Source organism: Coregonus clupeaformis, chromosome 27 (assembly GCF_020615455.1).
Source record: "Coregonus clupeaformis isolate EN_2021a chromosome 27, ASM2061545v1, whole genome shotgun sequence".
NCBI classification, from domain to species: Eukaryota; Metazoa; Chordata; class Actinopteri; order Salmoniformes; family Salmonidae; genus Coregonus; species Coregonus clupeaformis.
This window is the reverse complement of record NC_059218.1, coordinates 20,979,274-20,995,706: the sequence shown is the minus strand read 5'-3', so window position 1 is coordinate 20,995,706 and position 16,433 is coordinate 20,979,274. Positions and strand designations below refer to the sequence as shown.

The following is a 16,433-nucleotide window of genomic DNA, read 5'->3' as shown; positions in this document are numbered from 1 at the left end:
GTATGTTGATTATTACTGGTGGTTCATTTGATTGGGACTTTAACTTTCTAGGATATAAAACAGTGTCATACTTCTGGAGGTGAGGTACAAAACCTCTTAAATGTATTTGAAAGGATGTTAATAGTCTACTTCTACAATTATAACGTTGATATGCTAATTGTAACCATTGGCATGTTACAATTTCAAGGTATTTTTTGTGGTAGCCATGCAAACAACAGCACTTGTTGCTTGCACCAATGACTGTATGGCAGGGATTATCAACTAGATTCAGCCGCGGGCCGATTTTTTTTCTTGAACACATTTTCAGGGGGCCGGAACATAATTAAAAATAATTAGTAGACTGCAAAGACCACAAAAAGCCCAAACCGATATACACTGAACAAAAATATAAACACAACATGTAAAGTGTTGGTCCCATGTTTCATGAGCTGAAATAAAATATCCCAGAAATGTTCCATACGCTCAAAAAGCGTATTTCTCTCAAATGTTGTGCGCACATTTTTTTACATCCCTGTTAGTGAGCGTTTCTTCTTTGCCAAGATAATCCATCCACCTGACAGGTGTGGCATATCAAGAAACTGATTAAACAGCATGATCATTACACAGGTGCGCCCTGTGCTGGGGACAAAAAGTCCACTCTAAAATGCCACAGATGTCTCAAGTTTTGAGGGAGCTGATGAAACTGTGGGTTTGCACAAACTGTCAGAAACCGTCTCAGGAAAGCTAATCTGCGTGCTCGTCGTCTTCACCAAGGTCTTGACCTGACTGCAGTTCGGCGTCGTAACCGGCTTCAGTGGGCAAATACTCACCTTCGATGGCCACTGGCACACTGGAGAAGTGTGCTCTTCACGGATGAATCCCGGTTTCAACTCAACTGTACCAGGCAGACGGCAAACAGCGTTTATGGCGTTGTGTGGGCGAGTGGTTTGCTCTTGTGAACGGAGTGCCCCATGGTGGTGGTGGGGTTATGGCATAAGCAACAGACAACGAACACAATTGCATTTTATCGATGGCAATTTTAATGCACAGAGATAACGTGACGAGATCCTGAGGCCCATTTTCGTGCCATTCATCCACCGCCTTCACCTCATGCTTCAGCATGATAATGCACGACCCAATGTCGCAAGGATCTGTACACAATTCCTGGAAGCTGAAAATGTCCCAGTTTTTCCATGGCCTGCATACTCAGCAGACATGTCACCCATTGAGCATGTTTGGGATGCTCTGGGTTGACGTATACGACAGCGTGTTCCAGTTCCCGCCAATATCCAGCAACTTGGCACAGCCATTGAAGGAGAGTGGGACAACATTCCACAGGCCACAATCAACAGCCTGCGCTGCATGAGGCATCTTCTTCTTCTTCAATGAGGTTTAACGGCGGTTGGCATCCAATTTGTTGCATTACCGCCACCTACTAGACTGGAGTTCAACTCCCTTATCTTTCCTTGAAAATTAAAATAAACCAAAGCAAAGAAATATCCTACCATCTAACACTACACTCACACCTTCAACACTACAAATAATAATTAACCCCACCCTTCTCCACTGTTTAAATACACTCACACCTACCTCATGCACTCAACCTGAATTGATGGGACATCACCACTTAACACTCCCTGTAACTCTTCTGCTGTCAAGTCTCGCACACCCAAATATCTCTCTGCAGCTGCCACCACCACCTCAATTTTCTTCGATTTTTAGTTCCATCCCTGCAGTACAATTAATAACCATTGCTATAAACGCTAAAAATCCAATCTTGCTGAACCATATATCACTTTCTGGTTTATCCCTCTGTACTGGTACAGATCTACTACTCACACCACTCCTCTCAGGATCCCTCCCCCTTGACCCATCTTCCTCTACTTTCTCCACTGCCTCCGCATATGACAACTTCTTCTCTACTCTTACCCTGGAAACCTCAACCTGCTTCTCTCGCACTGGACATGTCTGATCCCCAGCCCCATGGCCACCCCTACAATTAGCACACACCACCACTTTCCCCACTACTTCACACTCCTTTGTCTCATGCCCTTCTGGACACTTCTCACACCTTGGAATCTCCCTCCTACACACTGCTGCCACATGCCCATAAGTTTGACACCTGTAACATCTTAAGGTATTCGGCACATATGCTCACACTGGATAACTTATATATCCTAACTTCACTTTCTCAGGCAAAGACTCAACTTCAAAACTCAAAAGAACAGACAATGACTCTTCTGTTTCCCCACTCTCGCCACCCTGTTTACGTCGCACCAAACGACGAGCATCACACACACCGGGCATCATCTCCTTCAGTTGGTCAACTTTTACATTCACTGCTACTCCAGTAATCACTCCTCTCAATAGCACCCTTTTCTTAAGAGCGAAACAATTCACAATTCTTTCCCCCATTTGTTTAACTCTGAGCGCCTTCTCCCTCTGCCCAACAGAAACACAAACAATTATCACTAGACCACTTCTGGTTACCCTCACCGATTCCACTTTACCCAACACTCTTTTCACCCATCTTGAAACCACAATTGGATCAGCCAAAAGGCAAGGATCCATTTTTTCCACAAACTTCACTCCTACTGTCACAGACTCATCTTTATCATGACCCACTGTGCAATCCTCGGGCTCCGAGTACTTCACCACACCTTCCACCTCCGATACATCACCCTCATTCACTTCCATTTCTACTCCTGTCTTCAGCTCACTTTGCTTACATTTCCTACCACTCTTCTTTAACAAACCTTCTCCCTTTTTCCCGCCATTTTTAACTGACTCAAACTCACAATCTTCCTCCATCTCTCTCTTAGACCTCCTCTGCCTCTCTTTTTCCCTCCATTCCTCCTCATTCATCCAAGTTTACATCTCCTTATGATAATACCTCATTTCTCCAAACCTATATCTGTTTCTTGCCTTCTCTAAGGACTCCATTTTCCCCCTCCTTTCCCTTCCGGCGTCTATTCTATCCTCGGCCTTGACCTCTTTATTGCTCTCCTCTTCTGATCCGCTGTCCTCCTCTCCTGAATCATCATCGTCTTCCGATCCCTCATCCGAGCTGTTATCCTCACTATCATCGGGATTTACTCCCTTTCCAACTGCTCATCTTTTCGCTGAAGACGTCATGCTCTTCCTGGTTAGCTCGGTGGTCGGATTTGTTTCTTTAGACCTCCCTGAATTGCATCGCTGCATGAGGCAAAAAGTGGTCACACCAGATACTGACTGGTTTTTTGATCCACGCCCCTACCTTTAAAAAAAAAAAGTATCTGTGTCTAACAAATGCATATCTGTATTCCCAGTCATGTGAAATCCATAGATTAAGGCCTAATGCATTAATTTCAATTGACTGATTTCCTTATATGAACTGTAACTCAGTAAAATCTTAGAAATTGTTGCATATTGCATTTATATTTTTGTTCAGTGTAATATTTGACTAAAACAATCATTTTGAACCTTGCTTACATTTGTATATGATCACATACACTGAGTATAAAAAAAAAATAACATTAAGGACACCTGCTTTTTCCATTACATAGACTGACCAGGTGAATCCAGGCAGTGGTGTAAAATAATTTAAATATTTTTTACAACTTTTACTTCACTATATTCCTAATAAAAATAATGTACTTTTTACTCTATACATTTTCCCTGACACCCAAAAGTACTTGTTACATTTCGAATACTTAGCAGGACAGGAAAATGGTCAAGTATGACAATTGGGTACTTTTTCCACCACTGAATCCAGGTGAAAGCAATAATTCCTTATTGATGTCATTTTTTAAATCCACTTCAATCAGTGTAGATCAGGGCTCTCCAACCCTGTTCCTGGAGAGCTACCCTCCAAGTTGTAGCTCACCTGATTCATCTTATCAACCAGCTAATTATTAGAATCAAGTGTGCTAGATTAGGGTTGGAATGAAAACCTACATGACAGTAGCTCTCCAGGAGCAGGGTTAGAGAGCCCTGGTGTAGATGAAGGGGAGGAGACCGGTTAAAGAAGGATTTTTAAGACTTGAGACAATTGAGACATGGATTGTGTATGTGTGCCATTCGGAGGGTGAATGGGCCAGACAAAAAATGTAAGTGCCTTTGAACGGGGTATGATAGTGGTGCCAGGCGCACCGGTTTGTGCCTTGAACTGCAATGCTGCTGGGGTTTTCATGCTCAACAGTTTCCTGTGTGTATCAAGAATGGTCCACCATAGAGACTGACATGGGAACAGGATCAACAGTCTACAGCAGGGATCATCAACTAGATTCAGCAGCGGGCCGTTTTTTTTCTTAAGCGGATGGTCAGGGGGTCGGAACATAATTAAAAATAATTTCTAGACTAAAAATTGACCGCAAGAAGTCCAAACAGATATATTTGGCTAAAATAAAATCATTTCAAACCTTGCTTACATTTTATATATGATGACATATCTCTATTATGCGTGGGGAAACTTTGGAACAGATTTCCGAAATTAAAATCCCTTGGAGATGGTGTTTTAACAGTTATGTCCAACATTTGTTTTGTTATTATATAAATGGAATACTTTGGAATAGATTTACAACATTCAAATCACTTGGAGCTGATTTGCTTGTGTTTTATAGTCTTATGTCCAACAATAAACAATCATAAACTTTTTTTTTGCTCAGATAATGTTGGGCCAAATAAAATCACTCGCGCAGTTGGGTAAACCTGATGTAAGGCTTGCACCTCTTTCTCTCTTGCGGAGTAGGGCGCATGCGGTGTTTGGGGATTTTGCTAGCCTAGTTGTAGCAAGCTGTGCCTCTGTGTGAAACGATTAACCAATAAGGCCTTGTTCAAACGTCGGTAACAAGCTAGCTAGGTCTCTCTCACATTCTTTGTTCTGTTATATTTTATGTTGGAGGCAGTTCAGGTCGTTATCTTTATAGGTAGGCTAATCCACATAAAATGACTGATCAATCATCACTGTTGCTTCGAAAACAACTGGCAGGTAAGCTAGCACCTAGCTAAATTAAGCCGAGTTGGAAAAGTGTGGTAGTTACGTGTAACTTGACTAGCTAGTGGCTAACCACTTGTAATCAAATAGTATTTGTTTTACTTGTATTTAAATGTCGACTTAGCTACGGCTAGTACGCAATGCAAATTCCCAGCTGATGTATGTTTAGCTAGCTAGCTAACGTGACAGACCATCTTGTTAGCTAGTTAACTAGCTAGCAAAACAGAACACTGGTGGTAACGTTACGTTTGCTAACTAGCTAAGACTTGTAGAAAAGTGTGCCATTTATGTAGTCATAGCCACACTAGTTAATTTCCTCAAGCTAAATAACGTTCAATTTTCATTTTAACTGGTCCGTTACCTAGTTAGTTAGCTGAGTTCTAGACTGACGTCTATGAAAAGCTTGACAACAGGCATGGCAGCAAGTAGAGCACATTTTCAGGGGTGGGTATTGGGTAATAATGTCAGCGTGTTTGTTTACCCCTTTTAGAGCTCAACAAGAACCCTGTGGAGGGATTTTCTGCCGGTCTCATAGACGACGATGACATCCATCAGTGGGAGGTGGTTGTTATTGGCCCTCAAGATACATTATTGTGAGTGTTTTACAAACCTGCTGTGTTTAAAGCCATAGCCTGGAGACCCCACGTTGAATTGCGTTGGATTCAACGTTGGGGATAAATGAGCGTTAGGATCAGGAAAGTTTCCTCACGACCTCTACAAGCCAGAAAGTTGAATACAAATATTTTTTACCTTACTTTACCGGTTGTCCATGTGGTTGGTCCTTTTGCAGGTAGGAATGTGAGACAATATATCCACATGAAATATTATTCCATCAACTTTTGTAATGTGTTCAGATGTATCACCTGAAGCATGTACACAAGATTAAAAAATGAATGCAGGAGGCATTCATACTTGCTGAGCTCGTGCATGTGTTTACATGGTTCTGCGCATGCTTCAGGTGATAGAATTCTGAACTCACTACCTGCCCTTTAAAAAGTTGGTGCACAGGGCATTCGGAAAGTATTCAGACCCGTTCACTTTTTCCACATTTTCTTACATTAAAGCCTTATTCTAAAATTGATTAAATTAAATACATTCCCCATCAATCTACACACAATACCCCATAATGACAAAGCAAACATTTTTTTTGTGTAAATGTTTGCACATTTATTAAAAATAAAAAAACATACCTTATTTACATAGGTATTCAGACCCTTTGCTATGAGACTCGAAATTGAGCTCAGGTGCATCCTGTTGCCATTGATCATCCTTGATGTTTCTACAACTTGATTGGAGTCCACCTGTGGTAAATTCAATTGATTGGACATGATTTGGAAAGGCACACACCTGTCTATATAAGGTTCCACAGTTGACAGTGCATGTCAGAGCAAAAACCAAGCCATGACAGCTCAGAGACAGGATTGTGTTGAGGCACAGATTTGGGGAAGGATACCAAAAAATGTCTGCAGCATTGAAGGTCCCCAAGAACACAGTGGCCTCCATCATTCTTAAATGGAAGAAGTTTGGAACCACCAAGACTCTTCCTAGAGCTGGCTGCCCTGACAGAGCTCTAGAGGTCCTCTGTGGAGATGGGAGAACCTTCCAGAAGGACAACCATCTCTGCAGCACTCCACCAATCAGGCCTTTATGGTAGAGTGGCCAGACGGAAGCCACTCCTCAGTAAAAGGCACATGACAGCCCACTTGGAGTTTGCCAAAAAGCACCTAAAGACTCTCAGACCATGAGAAACAAGATTCTCTGGTCTGTTGAAACCAAGACTGAATTCCAAGCGTCACGCCTGGAGGAAACCTGGCACCATCCCAACGGTGAAGCATGGTGGTGGCAGCATCATGCTGTGGGAATGTTTTTCAGCGGCAGGGACTGGGAGAATAGTCAAGATTGAGGAAAAGATTAACGGAGCAAAGTACAGAAAGATCCTTGATGAAAACCTGCTCCAAAGCGCTCAGGACCTCAGACTTGGGCGAAAGCTCACGTTCCAACAGGACAATGACCCTAAGCACACAGCCAAGACAACGCAGGAGTGGCTTCGGGACAAGTCTCTGAATGTCCTCGAGTGGCCCGGACTTGAACCCGATCGAACATCTCTGGAGATACCTGAAAATAGCTGTGCAGCAGCGCTCCCCATCCAACCTGACAGAGCTTGAGAGGATCTGCAGAGCGGAATGGGAGAAACTCCCCAAATACAGGTGTGCCAAGCTTGTAGCGTCATACCCAAGAAGACTCAAGGCTGTAATCGCTGCCAAAGGTGCTTCAACAAAGTACTGCATAAAGGGTCTGAATACTTATGTAAATGTGATTTTTCAGTTTTATTTTTTAATACATTTGCATACATTTCTAAACCTGTTTTTGCTTGGTCATTATGGGGTACTGTGTGGGGGGGAGGGAGGGGCAATTTTAATAAGGCTGTAACGTAACAAAGTAAATGGGTCTGAATACTTTCCGAAGGCACTTTCATAATATTTCCCCTAATGTTATTAGCCTACCTCCTCTTTCTCTCTCTGTTGCTTCATTCCTTCCTCTCTTTCAAGTGTTGAGGACAACAAAACATATTTAATTTATCTTCATTCTAATAACATCCTTGAATAATATAGGACTAGAATTAGATGCAGAAGGCTTTCACTTCTCTTCACAAAGATTGAATGGTTATGGGTCTGAATAAATAACTGCTATAGCCTACCGCCATCGTGCATTCACTTTTCTTTCATACTACCCGTGAGTTCTATTGGCTGCTGTATTTAACATTCAGCAAAAAAGAGCTTCCGTCCCTCTTCGAATAGACTATTGGTATAAGAAATGCAAAAAATAATAATGTCCAGCAAGCTATTCTCGTCTTGCTTTTCCTGCATGAGGCTCCAAGAGGTAAGGAGCGTTTTTTTAAATGAGGCCAGCGGATCACAGGTGCTTGCGTATTGCGCAAGAGATGGAGGCTAGAAATTAGAAGCTTATTATGCATAACCCATCATTAATTAGCTAAATATAAGGCTAATACTGCATTTAATTTAATACCGGAAAGAGGTAGGCTAGGAGACTGTGCTCGCGAGTGATAGGCTGTTTTAAAACTCTGCAGCTGCAATAAAAAAAAGTATCTTTACAATAAAAATAAAAAAACAAGGTGACCCCCGAAAGCCAGATGGAGATGTGTAAATTAGACGCGCATTCTGTCTTTATTACTGTAGCATAGGCTATGCTGCAGCAAATGAAGGCCTACCTTGTTCCAAGATGGCGTAGCAGTGCGGTCGTGTTCTTTGTGTGTCTGTGTAAATAGCCATTTTTTTTGTATTTTTCGTTTATATTTCCCTATCACACTTTTCATCCTTCTACAAAATATACTTTCCTGCAACCCACCTCACTCAATGTGGAACGGATTCTATTATTGACTTACCTTTTATCTAGAATCTCCAGTTGAAACTAGCTAGCCAGCTAACTAGCTACTTGCTATGAGCCACCGTTTGCGGTTTTCACCCAGAACATCAGATTTTTCTGCCGGAATAACTGAATCACTGGACATTAACACCGTATCTCAACTAGCTAGCCGCAACCGAATGGATATTGCTGTTTGGCTAATCACCACTGCCCCCGAAGCAAGCACAAGTTAGCCTCGAGCTAGCCCCATATCCCGGCTATCTACCTCTCTGTCTACCGGACGGGAGTAGCCAGTTAACTAGCTACTTGCTATTAGCCACTGTTAGCGGTTTTTCACCATTGTCCGTGGCCTGCACTACCTACCAGCCAGCTCTAGCCTGGACTATTATCGGCCAGTCTGCACTGTCTGCACAGTGCGTTATCGACCCAGAACATATCGTTTTTTCTGCCAGAATCACTGGACCTTTAACACCGGATCATCGCAGCTAGCTAGCTGCAACCAAATGGACGTTGTTGTTGGCTAATCAGTGTTGACACGGAGCCCCGCCGATCCAACACCACTGGTCTGCCGACGAAATCATCTGATGTGGTTACAACAGGCTTCCCGTTACGACGTCGACCACGAATATACATCTGCTAGCCCCGGCCCACTAGCACATGCTAGCCGTGGCCTCTTGCTCGCCAGTGCTATAGCAACCCCCGAACTACCTCCGGACTCTCCTATTGCTGTTCACCGGACCTTATGATAACTCAGCTATACAGCTTTTGCCTGCTGGACTGTTCCTTTTTACGGTACCGCATCCTGTTTATGTTTAGCCTCAGCCCAAACTTTGTCACCATTACCAGCTGTTGGCTTAGCTCTCTCGAATTACACCTGTGATTGCTTTATGCCTCTCTCCCATGTCAATATGCCTTGCTTATTGCGGTTTTGGTTATTTCTTATTGTACTATTTCACTGTAGATCCCCCAGCCCAGCTCAACCTGCCTTAGATAGCTCCTTTGTGCCACCCCCCATACATGCGGAGACTGACTCAATCGGTGCCTCCGGTGATGCTATCCTTCCATATCCTTGTCTGTACATCATGCCCTGAATCTATTCTACAACACCTGGAAATCTGCCCCTTTTTTTTCTCTGTACCCAACGCACTAGAAGACCAGTACTTAAAGCCTTTAGCTGTATCCTTATTCTACTCCTCCTCTGTTCCTCTGGTGATGTAGAGGTTAACCCAGGCCCTGTAGCCCCCAGTATCACTCCTACTCCCCAGGCGTTATCATTTGTTGACTTCTGTAACCGTAAAAGCCTTGGTTTCTTGCACGTTAACATTCGAAGCCTCCTCCCTAAGTTTGAGTTATTCACTGCGTTAACACACTCCGCCAACCCTGATGTTCTAGCAGTGTCTGAATCCTGGCTTAGGAAGGCCACCAAAAATTCAGAAATGTCCATCCCCAACTACAACATTTTCCGTCTCGATAGAACTGCCAAAGGGGGTGGGGTTGCAATCTACTGTAGCGAGAGCCTGCAGAGCTCTATCGTACTATCCAGGTCTGTGCCCAAACAGTTTGAGCTCCTACTTCTAAAAATCCACCTTTCCAGAAATGTCTCTCACTGCTGCCGCTTGCTACAGATCCCCCCCTCAGCCCCGAGCTGTGCCCTGGACACCATATGTGAACTGATTTCCCCCCATCTATCCTCAGAGTTCGTACTGCTTGGTGACCTAAACTGGGATATGCTTAACACCCCAGCCAACCTACAATCTAAACTAGATGCCCTCAAACTCACACAAATTATCAACGAACCTACCAGGTACAACCCTAAATCTGTAAACATGGGCACCCTCATAGATATCATCCTGACAAATTTACCCTCTACACCTCTGCTGTCTTCAACCAGGATCTCAGCGATCACTGCCTTATTGCCTGCGTCCGTAATGGGTCCGCGGTCAAACGACCACCCCTCATCACTGTCAAACGCTCCCTAAAACACTTTAGCAAGCAGGCCTTTCTAATTGACCTGGCCCGGGTATCCTGGATGGATATTGACCTCATTCCATCAGTAGAGGATGCCTGGTTGTTCTTTAAAAGTGCTTTCCTCTTAAATAAGCATGCCCCATAAAAGAAATTCAGAACTAAGAACAGATATAGCCCCTGGTTCTCCTCAGACTTGACTGCCCTTGACCAGCACAAAAACATCCTGTGGCGTACTGCATTAGCATCGAACAGCCCCGGCGATATGCAACTTTTCAGGGAAGTCAGGAACCAATATACACAAACAGTTAGGAAAGCAAAGGCTAGCTTTTTCAAACAGAAATTTGCATCCTGTAGCACTAACTCCAAAAAGTTTTGGGACACCGTAAAGTCCCTGGAGAATAAGAGCAGCTCCTCCCAACTGTCCACTGCACTGAGGCTAGGAAACACTGTCACCACCGATAAATCTACAAACATTGAGAATTTCAACAAGCATTTTGCTACGGCTGGCCATGCTTTCCACCTGGCTACCACTACCCCGGCCACCAGCTCTGCACCCTCCGCTGCAACTTGCCCATGCCCCCCCCCACCCGCTTCTCCTTCACACAAATTCAGACAGCTGATGTTCTGGAAGAGCTGAAAAATCTGGACCCCTACAAATCAGCTGGGCTAGACAATCTGGACCCTTTCTAAAATTAGCAGCCGAAATTGTCGCAACCCCTATTACTAGCCTGTTCAACCTCTCTTTCATAACGTCTGAGATCCCTAGAGATTGGAAAGCTGCCTCGGTCATCCCCCTCTTCAAAGGAGGTGACACTCTAGATCCAAACTGTTACAGACCTATATCCATCCTGCCCTGCCTTTCGAAAGTATTTGAAAGCCAAGTTAACAGATCACCGACCATTTCGAATCCCACCGTACCTTCTCCGCTATGCAATCCGGTTTCCGAGCTGGTCATGGGTGCACCTCAGCCACGCTCAAGGTCCTAAACAATATTATAACCGCGGTCGATAATAGACTGTACTGCGCAGCCGTCTTCATCGACCTGGCCAAGGCTTTCGACTCTTGTCAACCACCGCGTTCTTATTGGCAGACTAAATAGCCTTGGTTTCTCTGACTGCCTCGCCTGGTTCACCAACTACTTTTCAGGTAGAGTTCAATGTGTCAAATCGAAGGGCCTGTTGTCTGGACCTCTGGCCGTCTCTATGGAGGGGCCGACTCTATTCTCTGTGTATATCAATGATGTCGCTCTTGCTGCTGGTGACGCTCGGATCCACCTCTATGCGGACGACACCATTTTGTATACATCTGGCCCTTAATTGGACACTGTGTTAACAAACCTCCAAACAAGCTTCATCGCCATACAACTCCTTCCGTAGCCTCCAACTGCTCTTAAACACTAGTAAAATTAAATGCATGCTCTTCAACCGAACGCTGCTTGCACCCGCCCACCCGACTAGAATCACTACTCTCGGCGGGACTGACTTAGAATATGTGGACAACTACAAATACCTAGGTGTCTGGTTAGACTGTAAACTCTCCTTCCAGACTCACATTAAGCATCTCCAATCCAAAGTTAAATCTAGAATCGGCTTCCTATTTTGCAACAAAGCCTCCACTCATGCTGCCAAACATGCCCTCGTCAAACTGACTATCCTACCGATCCTTGACTTCGGCGATGTCATTTACACAATAGCCTCCTACACTCTACTCAGCAAATTGGATGTAGTCTATCACAGTGCCATCCGTTTTGTCACCAAAGCCCCATATACTACCCACCATTGTGACCTGTACGCTCTTGTTGGCTGGCCCTCACTACATATTCGTCGCCAAACCCACTGGCTCCAAGTCATCTATAAATCACTGTTAGGCAAATCCCCGTCTTATCTTAGCTCACTGGTCACCATAGCAACACCCACCCGTAGTCTGCGCTCCAGCGGGTATATCTCACTGGTCATCCCCAAAGCCAACACCTCCAGTTCTATGCTGCCAATGACTGGAACGAACTGCAAATATCTCTGAAGCTGGAGACTCTTATCTCCCTCACTAACTTTAAGCGTCAGTTGTCAGAGCAGCTTACCGATCACTGCACCTGTACATAGCCATTCTGAAATTAGCCCACCCAACTACCTCATCCCCATATTGTTATTTATTTTGCTAATTTGCACCCCAGTATCTCTATTTGCATATCATCTTCTGCACATCTATCATTCCAGTGTTAATACGAAATTGTAATTCTTTTGCACTATGGCCTATTTATTGCCTTACCTCCATAACTTACTACATTCGCACACACTGTATATATATTTTCTGTTGTATTTTTGACTGTATGTTTTGTTTACCCCATATGTAACTCTGTTGTTTTATCGCACTGCTTTGCTTTATCTTGGCCAGGTCGCAGTTGTAAATGAGAACTTGTTCTCAACTGGCTTACCTGGTTAAATAAATAAAACCTGTCACAAGAAGAAAAGTTACCATGATGAGATGATAGCTCTACATGCATTGTGAACTGCGCTCCATACTGAGGTGGGCTGTCTGTCCCCACCCTGAGTGTTGATTCATCATGCAGAGGCCTTAGCGATGCCAGATTTTAACATCGCATATAATTACGTTTCATTTCACGCCATGCTGTTCATATAAATAATTTATAATAATTTACCGGTTTCTCTCAGTTTTGGGCGGTTAATCTCGGTAACCGGGTTCCTGCCATTCAACCCTATTATCTATAATACCGGAGCCTCATCTTATTCTTTCAAACTATTTCTATGGTGGATTCGCAGCCGCAATTTATGGAATATGCCAAAACTTTTGAGAAAGGCCAGTGGTTTCCATCTGTGGCATAGTTTTCCCTAAATCAATGCTTATGACAAATACAGCTCCAGAGCCAGCTAGCTAATCTTTTGAATACGGTGTAGTATTTTTTATATTTTTTATGCAACAGATGACATTAGCTAGTTAGGTAAGGTTAACAAGATAGCGAGCTAGATAAGGTTAGCATGCCAACTAGCTACACTGACAGCTGTCAGTGCCCTATTTGTGGTCCTCTGTAGCTCAATTGGTAGAGCATGGCGCTTGTAACGCCAGGGTAGTGGGTTCGATCCCCGGGACCACCCATACATAAAAATGTATGCACACATGACTGTAAGTCGCTTTGGATAAAAGCGTCTGCTAAATGGCTTATTATTATTATTATTATTATTTATCAACTCCATGTGGAAATTCCCACAACCAATTCATGAATATGTATAAGTAGCCTTCGTCATTCTTCGGAGGTAGAACTTAAATCTGCATGTCATCTCTAGGACAGGAAACTAAATAGTGGTGGCAACTTCCTCTGGGGGGTCCTTTTTTAAGAACAGAAATTGTAGAAATAGGTGGGGTTTATGACTTTGTGGCTGTGGTAACTAGTGACGGCCACTTAGCACCTCTGTATGAGTGACACTCATTTTCTCACCTTGTCTCTTTACAGCGAGGGTGGTTTCTTTAAAGCCTACCTGACCTTTCCCCATGACTACCCACATAGGCCTCCGAAGATGAAGTTCATCACAGAAATATGGCATCCCAATGGTAAGTGGTTTCATTGATGAATCGCCTTCATCCCTTTCTGTGCTATTCACTCTAGGCCTTGCCATGGCACACCTCCTGCTCTGTGCTTAGCCTCCAGGTGGTTCTAGGTCTTCCTCTTTTGTGTTTTCCTTGTGGGTTCCATGTTGAGGTCTGTTTTGTGATTTATTTATTGTGTGTCCTATCCAGCTACACTTCCTTGTTGTGCTTCCTATTGGGTCTTGTTTTGTAATTTCCCACAGTCTGATGTTGCTGATGGTGTCTGGCCAGTAGACTCCCACAAGACATCTGAGGCAGTGGTTAATGAATGTCTTTAGTTTGTTCAGCATTTTCAAAGTATTCTCCATGTTTCAGATCCATACAGAAAAATTGATTTGACATTTGAATTGAAGATCTTCAGTTTTAAGCAAGTTTTGTTCCATGTACTATACAGCTGACTAAAGACATGTGTGTTAGTCAGCTGGTCAGCACAGTTTATGATTCCTGTACTCCCCCTCTCCTCTCTTTCAGTTGCAAAGAATGGTGACGTGTGTATCTCTATCCTGCACGAGCCCGGTGAGGACAAGTTTGGCTATGAGAAGCCTGAGGAGCGCTGGCTGCCCATTCACACTGTAGAGACCATCATGATCAGTGTCATCTCAATGCTGGCCGACCCAAACGGCGACTCGCCCGCCAATGTGGACGCAGCCGTAAGTCCCAGACATACACCCTTGCAGACGGGGGAAATATATATTCCATTCAGTGAGAAAAGGCTGAACGTTTTTTTTTTTTTTTTTATGCCTCAATTAATTTATAGAAACAAGAAGTGAAATGTCTGCTTTTTCAGTGCTCATATAGTTTATCTTGACTTGTGTTTTTGTAGAACAAAATGTTTGGTAGTAGTGAGGGATAATCCACCAGTTTAGTTGATTGTAGTGCTTGTGAAGGGCAGGTTTTTAATGTACATTTGTGTTGTGCCCTGCAGAAAGAATGGAGAGAGGATCCTTGCGGCGAGTTCAAGAGGAAGGTGGCTCGCTGTGTACGAAAGAGTCAGGAGATGGCATTTGACTAGGCCCCCTCCCCCACACACCGTGAGTACCTTTCTGGATCCACACAGCGCTCAGCTATAATCTCACACTCACATTGCAGAAATTGAGACCCATTCAGTGCCTTGGCTGGATAGTACATATTCTTCCATTGTTTGTTTCCCCGTCAGTCTTGTCGCTACTTTGATTATCGTTTCCCTTGATTTATATTTTGTCTGCAAGCTAACTGTTTTTTTACTTTTTTTAGCTAAATTTTAACATCGGGAGATCCATCATGTCACTCTTCAATAAAGACTTTTGCACCAGTGCGCTGCTCTTAGGAAGATGTGGAATAAAAAGCCAGCCCTTTTCTTTAGTTGTGTAAATAGGGTCGTCTCATTTCTTCCATGTGGATGTGGGGAGGAAAAACATCCCCTCATGGTTATTGCTCAGTTTTCTAAACCTTAGACTTTTATTTATTTCAATGATAATTATGACAACTCAAGATGCATGTTTTTTTGAGTGTATTCTTTTTCAACCTGCCACTGAGCCATCTACTTTAGTCTTGTCTCTTATGCAATTGGAGTTTGGAGCGTTTGTGGTCATTGAAGAGATGAATACCAACCAACAATGGCTTTCGTTGCCCCTGTTCTTTATGTTTGGAAGCCCATTCTTCCAAAGTGTTCTGCAAAGTCCTTTCTCTCAAAAGGGTTAATACACTCTGCTGCCTTAAGTTGTTTCCCTGTAAGCTAAGGAAGCCGTCTCCAGTGATGTCTGCATTTCTTCGGTTTTTGATCAATAATTTTTTTGGGTTAAACCCAAAAAAAACTAAGAATATTAGCATGAGGAACAGATATTTTTTGTAATAAAGATCTCAGCTCTAATTGTATTTTTTGTGTATGTAAATATTATGTACTGTATATCATAGATATCAAATGATTTGTCCTTTGGGTTTTCCCCTTTGTGTACTTAAGGTACTACTATCAGTGACGTTTGTATACTTGATTTCCTTTCTAGGATATTTCTTTCAGGGACGTCTGTGTTCAGTGTCATTTTCCCTTTACATCTATCCTTGTGAGTGAATAATTAAGCTTTGGTCATCTGTTAACATGTACAGAAAGAAAAGTAATCACATTTCAGATGGTTGTCTTTTTTGTTTGAAAGTAGTTTGTGTGTAGTCTGTCAAGGATGTGAATAAGGTGATGCCAGTTGACATTTTCTCCTGTGCAAGCAGATTAGCCATAGCACAATTTCTATCCAAGAGGAGGTGCTTTAGAGTTGCTTAAGTTGTTATTCATGCAATGCAAAGGATCAAAATAATGGAAGTGGTGATGGATTGTTAGAACAAGCAATAAGACTTGTAGCGCAATAGTTCATTTAACTGATAGTAGTACCACCTATTCACCTGTGTGGAGTGAAGGCTGGCATGAGTTGTGAAATCGCAGGAGTTTTTACACCCACATTGTTTAACTTGAGCCCAATAAAGTTTTTAAAACTAATCTTGTTGCTTGACAAAATGTAACGACCACTGTCTTTCTTGATTGTGTAAGAAAGATCAACTG

The 16,433-nt window shown here is 43.2% G+C and overlaps 1 protein-coding gene across 1 annotated transcript; it reads left to right on the top strand.

Annotated features, from left to right (window-relative positions):
• Nucleotides 1-4,675: 4,675 nt before the first annotated feature.
• LOC121541618 (ubiquitin-conjugating enzyme E2 G1-like) lies at nt 4,676-16,370 on the top strand. Its single transcript, XM_041850773.2, has 6 exons — nt 4,676-4,948; nt 5,445-5,547; nt 13,773-13,870; nt 14,378-14,556; nt 14,832-14,937; nt 15,140-16,370. The coding sequence occupies exons 1-5, from the start codon at nt 4,906-4,908 to the stop codon at nt 14,916-14,918; spliced, it is 510 nt and encodes a 169-aa protein (XP_041706707.1). The 5' UTR covers nt 4,676-4,905; the 3' UTR covers nt 14,919-14,937; nt 15,140-16,370.
• The last annotated feature ends 63 nt before the right edge of the window (nt 16,371-16,433 follow it).

Bases quoted from the DNA above. Each gene is read 5' to 3' on its own strand.
- LOC121541618 (XM_041850773.2), top strand. From the start codon at position 4,906: ATGACTGATCAATCATCACTGTTGCTTCGAAAACAACTGGCAG. The intron at 5,548-13,772 runs GTGAGTGTTTTA...GTCTCTTTACAG, and splicing joins GGCCCTCAAGATACATTATT to CGAGGGTGGTTTCTTTAAAG. The intron at 13,871-14,377 runs GTAAGTGGTTTC...CCTCTCTTTCAG, and splicing joins AGAAATATGGCATCCCAATG to TTGCAAAGAATGGTGACGTG.